General features: G+C 43.3%; 2 protein-coding genes across 3 annotated transcripts in view; one reads left to right on the forward strand and one right to left on the reverse strand.

Annotated features, from left to right (window-relative positions):
- Positions 1-16,395, reverse strand: part of LOC139756545 (ras-related protein Rab-24-like) — a 369,051-nt gene that overhangs the window by 310,582 nt on the left and 42,074 nt on the right. The window lies entirely within an intron of this gene.
- Positions 1-16,395, forward strand: part of LOC139756544 (sodium-dependent phosphate transport protein 2B-like) — a 56,133-nt gene that overhangs the window by 3,720 nt on the left and 36,018 nt on the right. The window contains exon 2 of the mRNA XM_071676108.1: positions 12,326-12,479. Coding sequence (XP_071532209.1) covers positions 12,326-12,479 — 154 coding nt within the window. The remainder of the gene's footprint in view (positions 1-12,325; positions 12,480-16,395) is intronic.

Raw genomic sequence — 16,395 nt, forward strand, 5'->3', positions numbered from 1 at the left:
GTACTGTACACAACTTTACTATCGTGGCTGATGTATGTAGTAGGCTGCAGACACCTTCCGCCCAGGGATGTACCACCTGACCGTTGGGAGTGTTGAGGTATCAAGACGGTCAGCCTTAAATGTCTCATCACAACTAAGTTACCAAGGGTGACTATTTTCCAGGCATGTACCAGACACAGATCTTTCTTTATCTTGTCTTCATTCCAATCGTCTATTTTCAAGAATATATATTTTCCTATTCTTTCTTTTGCCACCGTTTTTCATCCACATCCTGGCCTCGTAAAGCTCTTCAGTCCGTGACGTGAGTCTCTCACATAATACCCATGAAAATCTACAGTGGTTGGCTACATGCCATTCACTTCCTAGCAACCCGAGCGGGTGGCTTGCTCATGCATGACAGCTTTGCTCTTGGTTTGTTTAAAGTATCTTCAAGAAAATCCCTGTACATCGTGGCTACCTTAGTTAGATGACGTTAACCTTCAGTGTAGTGTACCTTGGTTCGTTTCCCATTTTCTATGGATGACAAACTTTGAAGGCCAACGAAAGTGGCTTCTCACAGTTTGAAACTGATACTGCGTTGCTGTTAAAAATATGCTTCCAGAAGTGACCTTTTTTGTATACCACAAATATAATCTCTTTAAAAAGTTTAATCGTAAAAGTAAATAGTTTGACAATTCATGATTATGGTTATAAAATGGTGTTACCCCTATGATCAAAAAATGAAATGTATATACGAAAGTCGATGGTGATCCACCATAAAAAATGCTTCAAGGTGAGTGTGTGGCAGTCTGATGCCTGTGACAATGATTCACCTTGTACAGGAGTGGTTGGGCGGTGGTCTATGGTAATGATCTGTGAGTCCTTGTGATCCGGGGATGTCGCCCCGTCAGTTTACTTGACTGCACCTTAACAGTAGACACCGTCCTTCTCTACAGTTTGGTCCTTCATATTTTCCGTTTGTCATCAGACTAAACATTGAGCAGTTGTGTGTAAACTAATGATTCATCATTCAAACTGATCGTTTACTGTCAATATCAGCGTTCACACGGCTGCGTGCTCTACAGTATTTACTTTTATACAGTATTTGTCAAATGATTCACACCTGTACAAAGGTCCATCACCACGAACCTTAGCTTCACCGTATGGCTACAAAGCCTCACAGTACCGTTGTTGGAAGGTCGCACACTCTGTCACAGTAACTAACATACATAACTCGTGAGAATTAAATCCAAATATCTGAGTCATCCTCATGCGAAGACGAAAGCATACATGCACAAACATACCAATACTCCTAGCAACTAATACACCAGCAGAGGGAGTAAGAGGTGCACACGCCCGACAACCTCTTATTTTATACATAACACTACACTCAACCACCTGAAGAGAGGCGTATGGTGCCGACTTCATTAGCTTTCCACGATGAAAAGGAGACAGGCAGACGCATGACAGAGAACAGCGGTTTACGTCAGTTTTCCGTCGTTGTCAGAGTTGGGTATGCTGTAGGGCAACACTCCGACACATATTAACCAGTGACGCCATGAAACAAAGAGAGAAGCATAGTGTTCTTTCGGTTCTTGCATTAACAGATTCGGACTATATACAACTTCCACGAAACGGGAGCGATCAACCACTTTCCACACTCACATACACGAGAAATTAAGCAAAAGATGAAAATTAACAAAGACACATGTCGGCAAATTTGTAATCCCATACACAATCATTAATACAAGACATAAAACCTAGGTAATAAGGTAACACGTGCGAGAGACATACGTTTCTAGGGTAAGACCTCTCTCATGTACAGTATACGCCTCCTTACATGGGAAATGGTTGTGACACCAAGTGGGCACAATTATATCATCATCCTTGAAGCTTGAATTTAGGGAGAGAGAGAGAGAGAGAGAGAGAGAGAGAGAGAGAGAGAGAGAGAGAGAGAGAGAGAGAGAGAGAGAGAGAGGTTACTCAGGGACCTGGGCGTTGCTTCAGTATATATAACCCTAAACAGCCCATTGTTGTCTCACGTTGTGTGCCTGGTATGTACGCAGGAAGCTGCCCAGTTGCAACACTATCATATCTTCGACTTCTTGCCAAGTGTTTATCTTTCAGAATATCATTATATTTATTGCTGTCTTTGAGTGAATCTGCTCAAGAAATTCATTATTACGTTTGTTGTTTATTAAATCCCAGTCTTGAATGCGTCATTAGTCATATTGCATGTCACTATTGTTCTAATAAAATGAGCCACACATCCAGGAAATCCTATTACAACACATAAGACTGGATGTCACTGGCTGTTGATATCCGACGAGCAGGAGGGGAGCCGTGCACCGCTCACATCGTGTCACCGGTGAGGCTGTGTGTCCGGCAGCTTGGGGGGACCCCATGCACCGCTCACCCCTTATCATAGGTGGAGGCTCTAGCCAACCTTCAGCTCCCCATACAACAGGTGTCAAGGCGCGGCAGTAGAAGGTGCGTTGCTCACCTTCACAATGCTTTACCATCCATTACATGGAGGGGACGTGAACCCTATCGATGAGACACCATCACTGATCCACTTTCACAAGGAACTGCTCCACTGGAAACAGAATATACCAAGCGTTGAGGGTATTGTGACGACATTTTGAAGTGAAATTCATTGTCGGGATCAGAAAACGTTTCTGAGTTTCAATCGTTTCATTCACTTATCTTACTATCAACTAGGCATTGAATGAACAGTCTTGATCGTTATTTTTCTCCCTTTATTTAAGGAAATCAACACATATCTTGATAATTCATGGGCTGGGTTCCGCGACTAACGCCCCTAGGACCAAAGACCGTTAGAACTACGACGGGCGCTGCTTACCATGGCATCAGGCTCAGGTTTACGTAACCACAAGATCCCAACCTGTGACAGTGTTCACCATGAAAAGAAGGCGTTTCAACGGACTGGGATCTCGGGAAACGACAATGACTTAACTACTGCACCGAGGTCAGGTTGTTAGCGAGGTTAGGTGGCAGCACACCAGGTGACGGTGGGTAGGAAGGGCAGTCGAGTGAGGGGCGTCCTTACCGGCTGGGCGGGCGGTAGCGCTTACCTTGGGACGGTGGGCTTTTTTTTTTTTTTTCCTAGGATGGAAATCACGTTGTTACTGTAACCCCAGACCCAAAGTTACAGTTCCTAGCAAGGGTTGGGGGTAATGACGGTGATACCCTTGTCCTGAGGCAACGGTATGGCTTCTGGGTTAGCATCCATGTTGGAGTCATCTTGCACGCCTCCCCTCCTACTAACTCATCAAAGATTATTCAGTTTCTCTTCTTTCTTTTACCTTTCATCTAAACTACAATTTCTCTGTTCTTGTGTTTCATTTCATTGGTTTACTCTCGTGGAGTTTCAAAAGATGGTGGCAAAATCATAGTATTTTTCCAACACATCATTATGGCCTTACCATCATGCTGGTTATGATCTGCCAGACGGAGATAATGAAGCAGATAAAGTAGAACACACACACACACACACACACACACACACACACACACACATATATATATATATATATATATATATATATATATATATATATATATATATATATATATATATATATAGTCAAGACATTACATAACGGTTGCAACAAACATTCTGGTAAATGTTAATGAAGGTTAGTGTGAGCAAGTAGAAGGAGGAGTAGGAAGACCAGGAGGAGCACACTCTTCCAGACCTGATGATAGTCTTTCCCAGGGTTAGTTTTTGTACTGGTGAGCACGGCCGGGTGGTTGGTTACTAGGCGGGGAAGGCGGGACCCACACACACACAATGAGGAGGGGGATGGGGGTTAAGGGATATGGCCTGTCGGGGTGATCTTAAGGGGAGGGATGAGCTAGGGTTAAAATGCAGTGAATGGGATCAGAATCCATGTATATTGGCTGCAACATGTCCTGATGCTGGAGGTGAGAGAAGGGGTTGGGGTACAAAATACTTGTATCAGATTACAACAGACTTCTTTACTAGAGACCGAGTCGAGGTTAGTCCACCTGTGTAGCCGAGAGACGCTAAACCTGATTCTCGCCTCCTAAGGGAGGAAGAAGGCAGACAGCTGCTTAGGGGAAAGGCGCTTAGGAGGGACTGACTCAAAGGGTTTCATACAGGACAATGAAGAGCTGTGGAAGACGACGCTGAGCGACTGACTGGAAGGATTCTGGAAGGCAATGACGAGGGCTGGAATGGAAGGATCCCATTGTGGGAAATGAGAAGGGAATGACTGAAGTGATTCTTTGGAGGACACCGAGGAAGGGGTGGCCAGAGGATATTTGATATGATTAGTGGAATCACATATGAATAAAAATGGAGTAAGGATATTCAGGAAGAGGAACTGGTGGAAACAGGAGAGAAGTGCTGATGACGAGGAGCAGAGTGCTGGCGGCAATACCAACGTACATACAAAACTACTTTTATATTCATATTTACACTTACGCCTACATTTACGCTCGTATATAGACTAAATCTCAAACGCGCACACACAAACACACACACACACACACACACACACACACACACACACACACACACACACACCAAGACGTGATTAATCCCCTCCAGTAAAACAAAACACTTGCAAAGATAAGGGTACCGGGGCGGGAGGGGTGCTGGGAGAAAATATACTGTACAAGTCAAGACTAAAAGTTCACAGTCATTAATGTATACGTAATGTATAGTAGAAAGAAAACAAGATACTTTTTCCTACACCGACGACGTATAACTAAGCTTCCTGGTAGCCTTGTGAACCTCATGGAAGGTTGTTGGTTGGCTGCCTTATCCTGACAGGTTAGGGCGTGGTGCAGGTCGCAACTCTTGAGCCAACAATATTGTTACCAAGCACCGGTGCCCGTCTAGCCCACCTCCTCCCTCTGTCACGTATGACATGAGCCACACGTAATACTGCACGACATTTGCGTGAACTTCTGGGGTGCTTGTTTACCGTAGAATCTTCTGTAACTTCGTCCATGTATAATGAAACGGCAAGTGGAATGTTGTTCATAACTGGCTATGAGTTGATCACATGTATGGTGGTCATCATGCGATTTCTTTCTTGATGCGTTCGTGACAGCAAGGCAACGTCAGGGACGGAACCTTCGAGGAAAAATCCTGGATTTGTTCCTCCGTCTGTTTACGTCGTGTAACGGAGCAAGACAAAAACGAGCAACACGAGGATTTTTCCACGAAGACTCAGGTCCTGGCGGTGCTTCGCTATTGCGGGAAAGGCGAGTACGCAGAAAAACAAAAATGTACACATGATCGCCATTCTTGTAATTCAACATAGAAAAGTTTTATTATTTTTCAATTATAACTGAATAACTTTATCATCATTACTACGTATGCAAAATCCATATCTCTGTCACCAGCTTTCAGAGATGAACGATTGGCCTTCATCGACTTTTAATGTTTCCGCTAAACGTATAAGGAATTTCAGAGTGTGCCCGGCAGGTGGCATGACCTTGTGTGGTCCGTGGGTGTAATGATCGGTGGGGAGGTAAGCCCCACCTCCCGTCCAGGCCCTTGGCTGCCTCGCCTCTTAAACACAGCCATTGTTACAATGTAATATGAGATGATTCAAGATTTCATTAATTTTGTACCTGGAACTCATATCTCTCATGCCGAGGTCATCAAAACTAAAAGGTGTTATTGAATTTCGTGTCTCTGGGAAAGACAGCGCAACATTCACTTGAATTTATACGAGGTCATTTGTTTAACGTATATATCTAACGTTGCTCTCTAGTGTCACGCCAGCCACCAAGCGGTAGGTGCGCACCAAGCAGTTCTGACTGTGTAGTGATGATGTGCCTGAGTCCGACCCTCTGACCCAGTTGGGTCAGTGGCGCTTGAGGCCAGCGTAACTCTTCCATGCTTGAGGCCAGCGTAACTCTTCCATGCTTGAGGCCAGCGTAACTCTTCCATCCACAAAAGTATAACAACATTAGGATCTATAATCCTCTTACGTTCGTCAAGGCTTATCACTGTCCTGCTGGATTTCAGGATAACAGAAGTCACAACCAGTGGGCATCTCGACGATGGTTGAGTCTGGTAGGACGTGACACACCAGCGACCTACCTATCATGATGGTTACATCTAACACGATCATCTATAACTACCACCACATAATGATTCACTAATATTTCTTAAAAAGAACACATTAGGGTCAAAAATGATTATTTATATATATATATATATATATATATATATATATATATATATATATATATATATATATATATATATATATATATATATATATTGTCATAGGCAGCAAGTCTTGTGGTGTGCATGACATTGTTAATGTCCTGTAGTTATACTGACCCAATAACAAGGGAAGTCTGGTAATCAATGGTTGAGACAATAAAGTAAGAACAGATGAAGGTGTGTCACAATACACCACCACCACACGTGATTCTTAAGGCACCGACAAAGGGCAGCTTGATGCTGGAGTATCCGCTGGGGAACACCCTGAGTCATGGGCGGTCAGGCGGCTTCATGCACTGCTTCCTCTAGTTGTGTAATACTCAGTGTCTTGGGTCAGAATAGCGTCATGCAAGTCACAAGTGCCATATGTGGTGTACATACAGGATAATCTGGTCCTTCTCTTCATACGCGGATGCCGCCACACCTCCTCTCTGCCAGTCCTCTCTGGTGTTTCCGGTGTTTAGGTGCATCCGGCGCAAAGTGACTTTCAGATCCACGTTGCGTCATGTAGGTGGCGTGGGTGTGAGGGTTCTCGAGTCATGCATAGGAGTGTATGGATGAATCCTGCTTTACCTACGACCGATACCCAACTTCTCTCTTTTGTGAACCAAATGAGTCAATCATTTGATCATCTGAAGGAGAGGTAAGCAGGGTAGGGTGACACGTCACACTCTCATGCACATTACCCTCAGGATCAGCGTTCCATGGCTCGTAGTACGCTCAACCGCACACGATAATAAAGCCTTAAATTTAGAGAACTATACCGGCGACTTTGTTCGCACTAAGCTAAAGTTGCTAATCTCGCTTGCTCATCTACCTTCATCATAATGATCCTCTCTAATCTATCTATTATGGTCTCTATATCATCAAGGTCTCCAACTTCATAATCATGACCCTCTTTAAGTTTATCATAACGTTCCTTTATAACTTCACCATACTCGTCCTTTCTTAATTCATCATCTTGGTCGTCCCTAACTTCATCATCTTGGTCGTCTCTAACTTCATCATCTTGGTCGTCTCTAACTTCATCATCTTGGTCGTCCCTAACTTCATCATCTTGGTCGTCTCTAACTTCATCATCTTGGTCGTCCCTAACTTCATCATCTTGGTCGTCTCTAACTTCATCATCTTGGTCGTCCCTAACTTCATCATCTTGGTCGTCTCTAACTTCATCATCTTGGTCGTCTCTAACTTCAAAACAAAGAACCATTGTATGACTAATGTTGGTTATTTCCTGAAGGAGTACAGGCACTACCGACCAGTCTTGGTGCTTGGGTGCCACTCCATAAAAGTGATCTACACCTTCGGTCAACGTCTCCCTCAGTAAAATAATGTACAGCCAGGAATCCTGTGTCTCAGGTGTCGTCAAGTATTATCATGAATGAATGACCGGGGATGACGTAAGAATGCATCTTACTTTCAAATGTATTATTGTTAAACTCGAGAGACCTATTGTTATGACACGAGATACTCTTACCTTATATCTTCACCATCACAAAGACTCTTTACATTACGTAATCATAATCTAATTACATTATTTTTCCTTTTAATCTCATATGAATTAAACTTCTGGAGACAGAGGCATGAGCAAAGAAAAAATATGATCTTCCGAGTACATCTACAACAGTACATGTTTGATGGACTGACTTCATGAAATTTGTATGGCGCCACAACCCTATGGTTATATATCATATTTATTACTTTCTTTAAAAAGCTAATCAAACTAATAACATTATTAAGATCTAAAATCTCTGGAATACTTATATATACTCCAGTATTATTATGTAAATCATACGTAACTCAGTGAGACCCATACACTGATGACACCCACTTAGTTCATGTTCCACGGTAATTCTGCGACTGCCGGTGTCAATACTGGGGTGGGCCTCCACTCCATTACCTGACCAATTTTTGGTCAACAATGTCAAAATGGCGGTTCCTCATGAAAGAGAGAATGAATACACCTGAATAAGTTTATCTTCTGTAGTTTGTAATTTCTGGGGGGTCCTAATTGCCATCTAGCCTGCCATTTACATATCTCTCATATATAGAATGATTGATAGAAAGAGTTGCTTCTGCTTCAGCATCTACTGTATCATCACCAGCCATACCAGTATGTAAAGGACACCAGCAGAATGCTACACTCTGATGTCCTTACTGGATCCTGACTTTCCAATCTTGGACTTTATGAACAACGGTATGCACTACCACATGTGGTATACCTTGGAGTAAACTGTACATTTTGTTTCAATGGGTTGGGCAATCAAGAAGTGCAACGTTATAATGATACAGTTATGCAGCGTTACAATGATACAGTTGTGCAGCGTTACAATAATACAGTTGTACGGTACACAAAGATTCCTGTAGCAGCGTTGCAGATGCTGGTCCTCACACTGACATTTCAACTCCCAGCATCGGTGTCTCAACTCCCAGCAGATCACTTCTCAGTCCCTTTTTTGTTTGTATGCCAGAACGGAATAACAGATCGTACAAGGTCACTAACGCACTGCGTCTTCCTGGCAGTTTTTCTTGATTAGCGGGACACGACTGCCCGTGATGGGTCTGGCGGCCGTGAACCACCCTCCACACTCGTGCCAAGGCTGAGGGGCGTGTTCCGTCTTCACCAGTTGCTCTACCCTCCTCTACACGTGGTCACAACTAGCGTGGGTCACCTTCATGAAATACACGAACGCAGTTAGTTGTCAATAAAGATGAACCCAGTCCGGTCGCAACAGCTGAAGCCTACGACGTTACAACTCCAGAAGACTCGACTCAACAGAGACAACACTGTACCATGTCTACAGAAAACACGATCATCCACTTTGATCAAGACACAACAACATGAAGAAAAAAAAAGACCAATACCAAAACCTTATATGATCAGGACCATCAGGAACACACACAAAACATAAAATATGAACAAACTATTTATGGCGTTCTGACACGAACACAGACTCCGGGGAGGTTGGTTGAACTCCTTCTGCTAAGGACCATGTGATGAAGATGTTTGCGAGTGGTTACGTCATGAGGTCTGTTCTCTTTGTCAGGAGTGCGAGGTAGGTGACCTTGTAGTATGGGGAAGTCATCTGCCCGTGGCTATGGTAGGGCGGACGTGCCTGCTTTCTTCTCATTTCTGATGAAGTACCTTCCTCATTAGAATTCCAGTGTCTTACTCACTCGTCCTTCCTCTTCACCCATCTGTTTTAACTACTTTCCCAAAATTTCAAAGACGGCCTTCGTTTGCCGCCTGCCTCGTCTGCCTTTCCCACCAGTTTTTGTGGGCAGAGTTCCTCGCCAGCATAGTAACTGGGTGTGCCGTACCATCAGGGCCACTTGCGCCTCTCCCAACCCTTGGATGGCCATGTTACCTTGAGTTACTGTTGGCCATGGAAGACCTTTAGGTGAGGATAGCCCTCGGTTTCTGAGTATGGGGAAGAGCGCTAAAGACAAAGGAAGGAAGATGGTGAGCTGTTAAAAAACATTGATACAGGTTTGTGTAATAGTTCACGGTCTGAAACATTACATCATGTGCACTATCATGTATATTCCACTGCTTTTATGGTCCATTCAATCAGTTTAACTGTCCCGAGGAACGCCTCTGCTTCCTCTACTTCTGCTGGTGATGCTTCTTCATGCTTCTCCATACTGAAGTTTGTCCAACAAAGGATTTTATAGATTCAAGATACAGATCGACATGTGAAGAGAGGAACTTGATAATCCACTCATGGATCATCGAAGGATTCACTCCATTCTTTTGAGTAATAGATATGCATTTTACCCATTTCACGGAGACAAAATATATATTCTATAATCGTGAAGATTACAACACCAGTTCTATAACTGAGAGTATACAAGATGCTTGCCCTGACCGTACCTGGCTAGCCTCATTACATGAGAGGCAGCACACGTTGTCTCCAACCTTGCATGGCTCTAAGGTGACGCCCTCGTTTGTCTCGCTAAACAGCAGCACTCAACACAGCCACAACATCTGTTCACCATTCACAATTGTCTTGATTTCCTACCTACGTCATTTATCACTTCGTTCACCATTATTACAACGTTAACTACCGACCATTATTGTCACATTGTTATGATCACTCGAGTCACAATGATGGTTACAGTATTCTCTTCATCAATCCTCAGAGTTAGGCAAGGACCATCAGCATCCACTGTCAAGCAGGTTAACTACTGTCGATCATCAGGAGCGATAGTTCGCTTGTATGCCAGCACTTGCCATGTCAACAACCATTATGATTACTGATGATTCACACGTTCTGTGGTGCCGACCATGCAAACTACATACCGCCAGTACAACGAATGAAAATCTTACTGTTCTGCACCAAACCGACCAACTGTCCATCACCTGCCATCGTCACCGACACATAACTAATTCAACAAAGTCGACAATTATCATATCAATTTCCCTGTGCTGCTACTGACGAACACCACCCAAAGTCTGTGACCTACGTAAATAACTGTACATAAAACTGACTAATCAAAATATGGTATTTTTAGGAGTAACGTAATGACACATTGCTGTGGACTCAGTCAACGCGACAGTGCACAAAAATACTGTAGATGAGACGGGCATATGTACATGTGCTGTAATTTCCTCCATACATCAGTGGCCGTTTATGCAGCATCTCAGCCGTGCACAGCTGCCACAAAACCCAATTTTCCAGTGGCTTGTTGCAAAAATGATATATTGTAGGATATATATAAACGTTTCCCCACTATCTTGTATCGTTAACTCCCACTTCCTGAGAGAGCAGAGCCACAAGACCGGTTTGAACATACTGTATAGAGAGCCAACTGGAATGTCCTGTTGTCACGTGTGCACAGGGAAGTGGTCTTGAGGCCTGGTTGTCATGGGCTTCCATTTTGCTTTCCGTCTGCCCAATGACCCGTGACCACAGACTCATAACCATCGACTCGTGACCAAGAGCATCTTGGAGTCTGATGAAGCTGTGGGCGTGTCCCGTGCAAGGGTCACATTTGTGTTTCCCGACCATTATCTCAAGGTAACGAGCATCAACCAATAAGAGCCCCCTGCCTTGCTGCCTGCCACTGTGTTCTTTTATGTAAATGTTGGTTTTGCGGTTATAGTTTTAGTTGGTCGGTTCATGTAGAAGGCGATTATCTCAATTACTGACCGGAAATGCGTATGGTCACTTGACGTGTTATTCATTAGAATGTGGTGTAACGCTTGGGACCCTCAACCTTGAAGAACACCACAAACTAATTATCCTCACTACAGCGATTACTGCAGCCAAGTACAATGGGGAAAAAATATCCATGAGAGAAAAAGAAAGAAAAAAGTATGTTGAGCAGTTGTTACCTCGGGCAAATAAATCTCAAAGAGTGGATCAGGGACGGGATGTAATATTTACTGTGTTCAACAAGCAGACCAAACCTGACGACACCGTGATGGATGAGAAAGTATTCGTCAGTGATGTTGTCACACCAAACACTAGGTACATTTCTTGGTATGGACGACAACCGCTTAACTCATACAATATTTCAGCTCTTGCCTCCACTAGTTGTCTTTCACATTACCATGGTACACAAAGCTCCTTATTGTAGAAATCTTACCGGAGTATAAATTTCATTTTAGAGCTTCGGTCCTGAGTTAACTGCTCAAGTGTACATTTTTGTTATACATGCGAATATGTCTTCAGAAATTCTAACGTGTTATACCATATATACTGAAGTACTACATACGATATGATTCCGTATACATTTCACAGAACAGTCTCTGTTAGACTCAATACATAACGCATAACATGATAGCCTGGCACACGTGACCAGCCGCACATAACTAAACACAAGGAACCTCCCAACATCATACAGTCGTTCATGTCCGAGTTCCAGTTTAAGGAAAAAAGCGATGTCACATTTTGCCAGGCATGAAATGTTTACTGGATACCTTTAAAAGTAATTCATTCATGTATTACATAACACTAAATTAACTATTGAATATTTGTGCATTGGAAAGAATTATGTATTTACTAAATCATAAACATATCAAATAAATATAACTAGGCAATTCCTTATCCTCGATAGGATGTGAAATTCCTTCTTGACGTCTACTGATGAGTCTCACTTCCACAGGAGTCCAATGGACACGTGAACAATGGCTACATCGGAGATGCCTCGTTCAGAGCGGCCGCAGCCGCACAGAAAGAGAGCCAGGCTAACCAGAACACTGCTGATGACCTCTGGGCTGTCAGTGAGATGGCGGTGGACGATGGTGTCAAGTGGAGTGGTGAGTCCCCCTACTGTATTACTACTACTACCAATATTGTTGTTGCTAGCACTATTACTACTGAAACCAGTATTGCTGCTGCTACAGTACTATTACAACCAATATTGTTGCTACCAGCAATACTACTAACACACCCAATACTGTCCAATACTCTTGTTGCTAGCAGATTCATAACATGACAACTGAGAAGCATATCACTATGACGGTTATAAGCAACTTAACAAGGATGAATCACTTGTGTTTCAAAGCAAATTACATAGACGGCTGTTTAGGAAAGCATGCTGCTACAACTCTATAAACACTGGAAGTCCTAAGTACTAGTTTTGAAAATCAGGACACCAGTCTGCCTCAGCGTGTGTTGTGAGGTAGCAAGGAACTGTCTCAGTAAACCAGTTCTTGCCCTGACCGGTAGGGCCACACGACCCACTGGTAAGCGCCACGTCATGGAGAGTGTGGCAGCTGTTCCTTAGCCCATCTCTCACCTTGGCAGTGGGGCCCACTCCTGCCTCACCTCAGTGACTGACCCAGGAATAGTCCTCGAAGGTCACTCGATGCATCCCTGACTTTTCTCAAAATCAAACAAAAATGTTACCTGACGCAGCTTCTACCATGTTCCAAAACACAGCGAGAATAACCAACTCTAAGTACCCTATCAATAAACTCTTGAACATAAATATCTAATTCGTGATCTACCTTCAGGTAGTTGACCGTCGCCCAAAGGTACAACAATAGTTGATTTAGCCAAAAGGTTAAGGGCGACCGGAGCGGGCTACTGTTCCACCAGGGTTTCGTAGAAATTAGTCAGCCATATCTCATCTGGCTGAAGGTGGCTAAACGCAGTCTCCCTCACAGTGCAAGGATGTGTGGGATCAAGGTTTTTCCCATACAGCGTCTGGGTTAAACTGTCAAATCAAAACAGTCTATAAATTTCATGTTCTGATTCTCAACAACAAGATGCTGTAGTGCATAATCCGATGCAGGTATTAATGTCTAGTTCCCACATTACTGCATAAAAAATATTTATACTGTTTATTAAAGAATAATGCATATTTCACATAATAGCTTTCTGTTGTTCTTTAACTATTCTCACCATACGTTTTGCTTCATCAGATAAACTGTGAATCAAACATCCTATATTCATTTTCACTTTATTCTTGAAATACAAGAGATGTTCCGTGTACACGAACCCTGCCCATCTTCAGTTAAATCTACTCGGTATGATATACACGATAGAGAGAACAAAATGGGAATGACTACATCTTGAAGTGTTGAGAGCAATGACGCAGATAATATATTGATTGTTGGACCGTGTTCCCTCGGAGTTCATGAATGGTAGTGTAGTCGATAGGAGTCAAACTCGTTGGGTCAACAGTTGTGGGGTTTGCCTGATGTCTCCTGGTAAAGTTCAAAGGAGGTAGACAGTGAGGTCATGTCGGGTGCAGTAGAGAACAGTTGTAGAGGTCTAGGCTGTCCTGTTCTTTGATGATTCATGAAGGGATTATATTCTCTTAAGCACACGGCTTCTGTTACCTGCAGTCACGTGGGGTTGTGGCAATGTTTCAATATATATACAGAAAACCCCAAGGACCTCTTCTCCAGGGGCTCCTCAAGCTTCAAAGCTGAGCTGCAATGAGCAGCAAGGAAAGGACGGAAACCTTTTGGGTGAGAAATTCTTTGGCCAGATAGTAATTCGATGATACATCCTTTATGAAGGTAACTTCTTACTCTTGGCGTAACCAAACATATGCGTAATGCGTTGGGAGATCTATCGCATTACGAACGATATAATTGTTTGGTTTGGCTCGTAACAATGACATCAAACCACATATTTATGTAGTGTCAAAAGTTTCTCTTTAACTCTGCGGTACGCAGCCACCGACCAGGAAGTTATATTACCAATACTACCCACTTGGGTATCGGGAAGGTTCGTGACAACTGCTCAGTGAGCCAACACTTCAGTGTTCGTCAAGAAGCACAACTTTAGCGGAGATAGCGGGGTTTTCTTTCTGCCTCAACCGCCTTCCCATGTGGCAAAGTTGCTGGCTTTCACTCCACAAACACACAATCACTGCTTCCCACACATAACCCTTGACAACACGTAATTCACACAATTCGTTCTTTGAAACTATATTTTCCTGCGGCCATCGCTATGCGTTAGCCCTACCTTTTCGCGAAACCGTCCTAAGTACAACTACGTACTCCATTTCTTAGTATAACTAGGTACTGACTCTCTATCAGTCCTTATTTTTTTCTTTTTTTCAAATCAGTTCATACGAATCCATAAATGTGTGACAATATGCCAGACCTTCTGCACTGCCATTAACCAAGTTTATTTAGAGCAGACCTAGATTTAGTGCGTCAGCCTTTACACCACTTCAAAGTTGTTTGTACCAAAGTTTTTAGTCTAGCGATTCATGTCTGGACGACCCCTTCAAGGTAGGAGAATGAAGAGGGTGTTGGGGAGAGAGATCTTAACACCCTAACTTACCACTTGTCATTAACAGTCGGTTTAACAAAGAATTCACACTGCCTTTGTTTGTGTTCCTCATGGACTATCAAGTCTTCAGAGAGGTAAAGTGGACGCTAGTAATCGCATTAAAGTTACTTCGTAATTGGTGGTTAAAACCCAACTGAATCGAAGCGGAGAATTCGTCAGTGTGACGTCACTGAGAACGAGGAAGAGTCGTCGGGTCGTTTTCTTTTCATGCAGAATTTATGTTCCTGCTGCCAGGCCCTTGAGGAGGTCATCTGTCATTGTCAGCGATTAAGTCTTTAGAAGTCTACCAGTCTTTATCTGGGGGTTCTGTGCAGGTGACTCGTCGGACACCTTACGTGTGAGTGAGATAGCATCTGCCTCTAATGTTGATGGTGAGCTGACTGGATCAAACCAGAGGTGGGGTTTGGCTTCATTACCTCCACTCAACCACACGTCATGTTAGCGCCACACTCGTGTTCACACTTATATTTCTTCTTTGGTAAACACATAATATATTGTCGCGGTTGACCAGTGCTGCTCAATATTCATTTACTGAAGAAGCTTCAGAGATGAACTGGAAGCACTGGGTGACGGTAGTCTTAACCAATACATATACTACTCCAGTATCTGGTTCATTGCTTATAAGCTAATGTAAATATGCTAAGCATGACCAAGTGAAAGATTCAGTGGTAGACCAAATAATATTACTGCAAGAAAAACGTAATCTTGCCTGCGTTATTAACTTGTCTAAGATACAACATGACACAGGTGTAACACATGTCAATGCTCGCGAGTTGCAAATCAAAGTTATACATTTCGACCCATTCTGTGGTGTAACTGGAGCTGTAGGCTGACGTCTGGGGTCGACAAATGTCTAGACGCCAGCTGGGGATGAGGTCGACCAAGGCACGACCCAGAACAGCTAAGGTGAGAGGCTGACAGACGGTGGGACTGTTTTGAGAGAGTTACGCTCCCTTGGGGGATACACACGTCCATGCCTCCACCTGTAGAGTTTCCTCCGACAATATTTAGCCAAGTGTAGAAACAAGCGTTGCTCCAAAAATACACAAATCATAATTCAAGATTACGGTTATTTTGCTTTTCATTCTGGGAATAAGCAAGCATTCAGGCAAGAGTTGCCTATGCAGGTCTCCATACTGAGAACGTCGACAACAGAGTTAGACAACGCGTCTGTACAACTTCAAGAAACAAGTGCCATTCGTGAGGTGCAGTCAGTACCGGTGCTTTCATCACACTTTATATAATATTACAAGTACAACTTTCAGTCAGTACCGGCTTAACATCGTAATGGGAAAGATTATCCATAATCTCTTCTGATAAGTTTATAAAAAAAAACATCGTTACCACCCCAGTTATCAAGTTATTTTAAGTGTCGTGTGTGTCGCTGCGCCGGTATGGTGGTGCTGCCCATATAACTTT

Source organism: Panulirus ornatus, chromosome 22, assembly GCF_036320965.1.
Source record: "Panulirus ornatus isolate Po-2019 chromosome 22, ASM3632096v1, whole genome shotgun sequence".
NCBI classification, from domain to species: domain Eukaryota; kingdom Metazoa; phylum Arthropoda; class Malacostraca; order Decapoda; family Palinuridae; genus Panulirus; species Panulirus ornatus.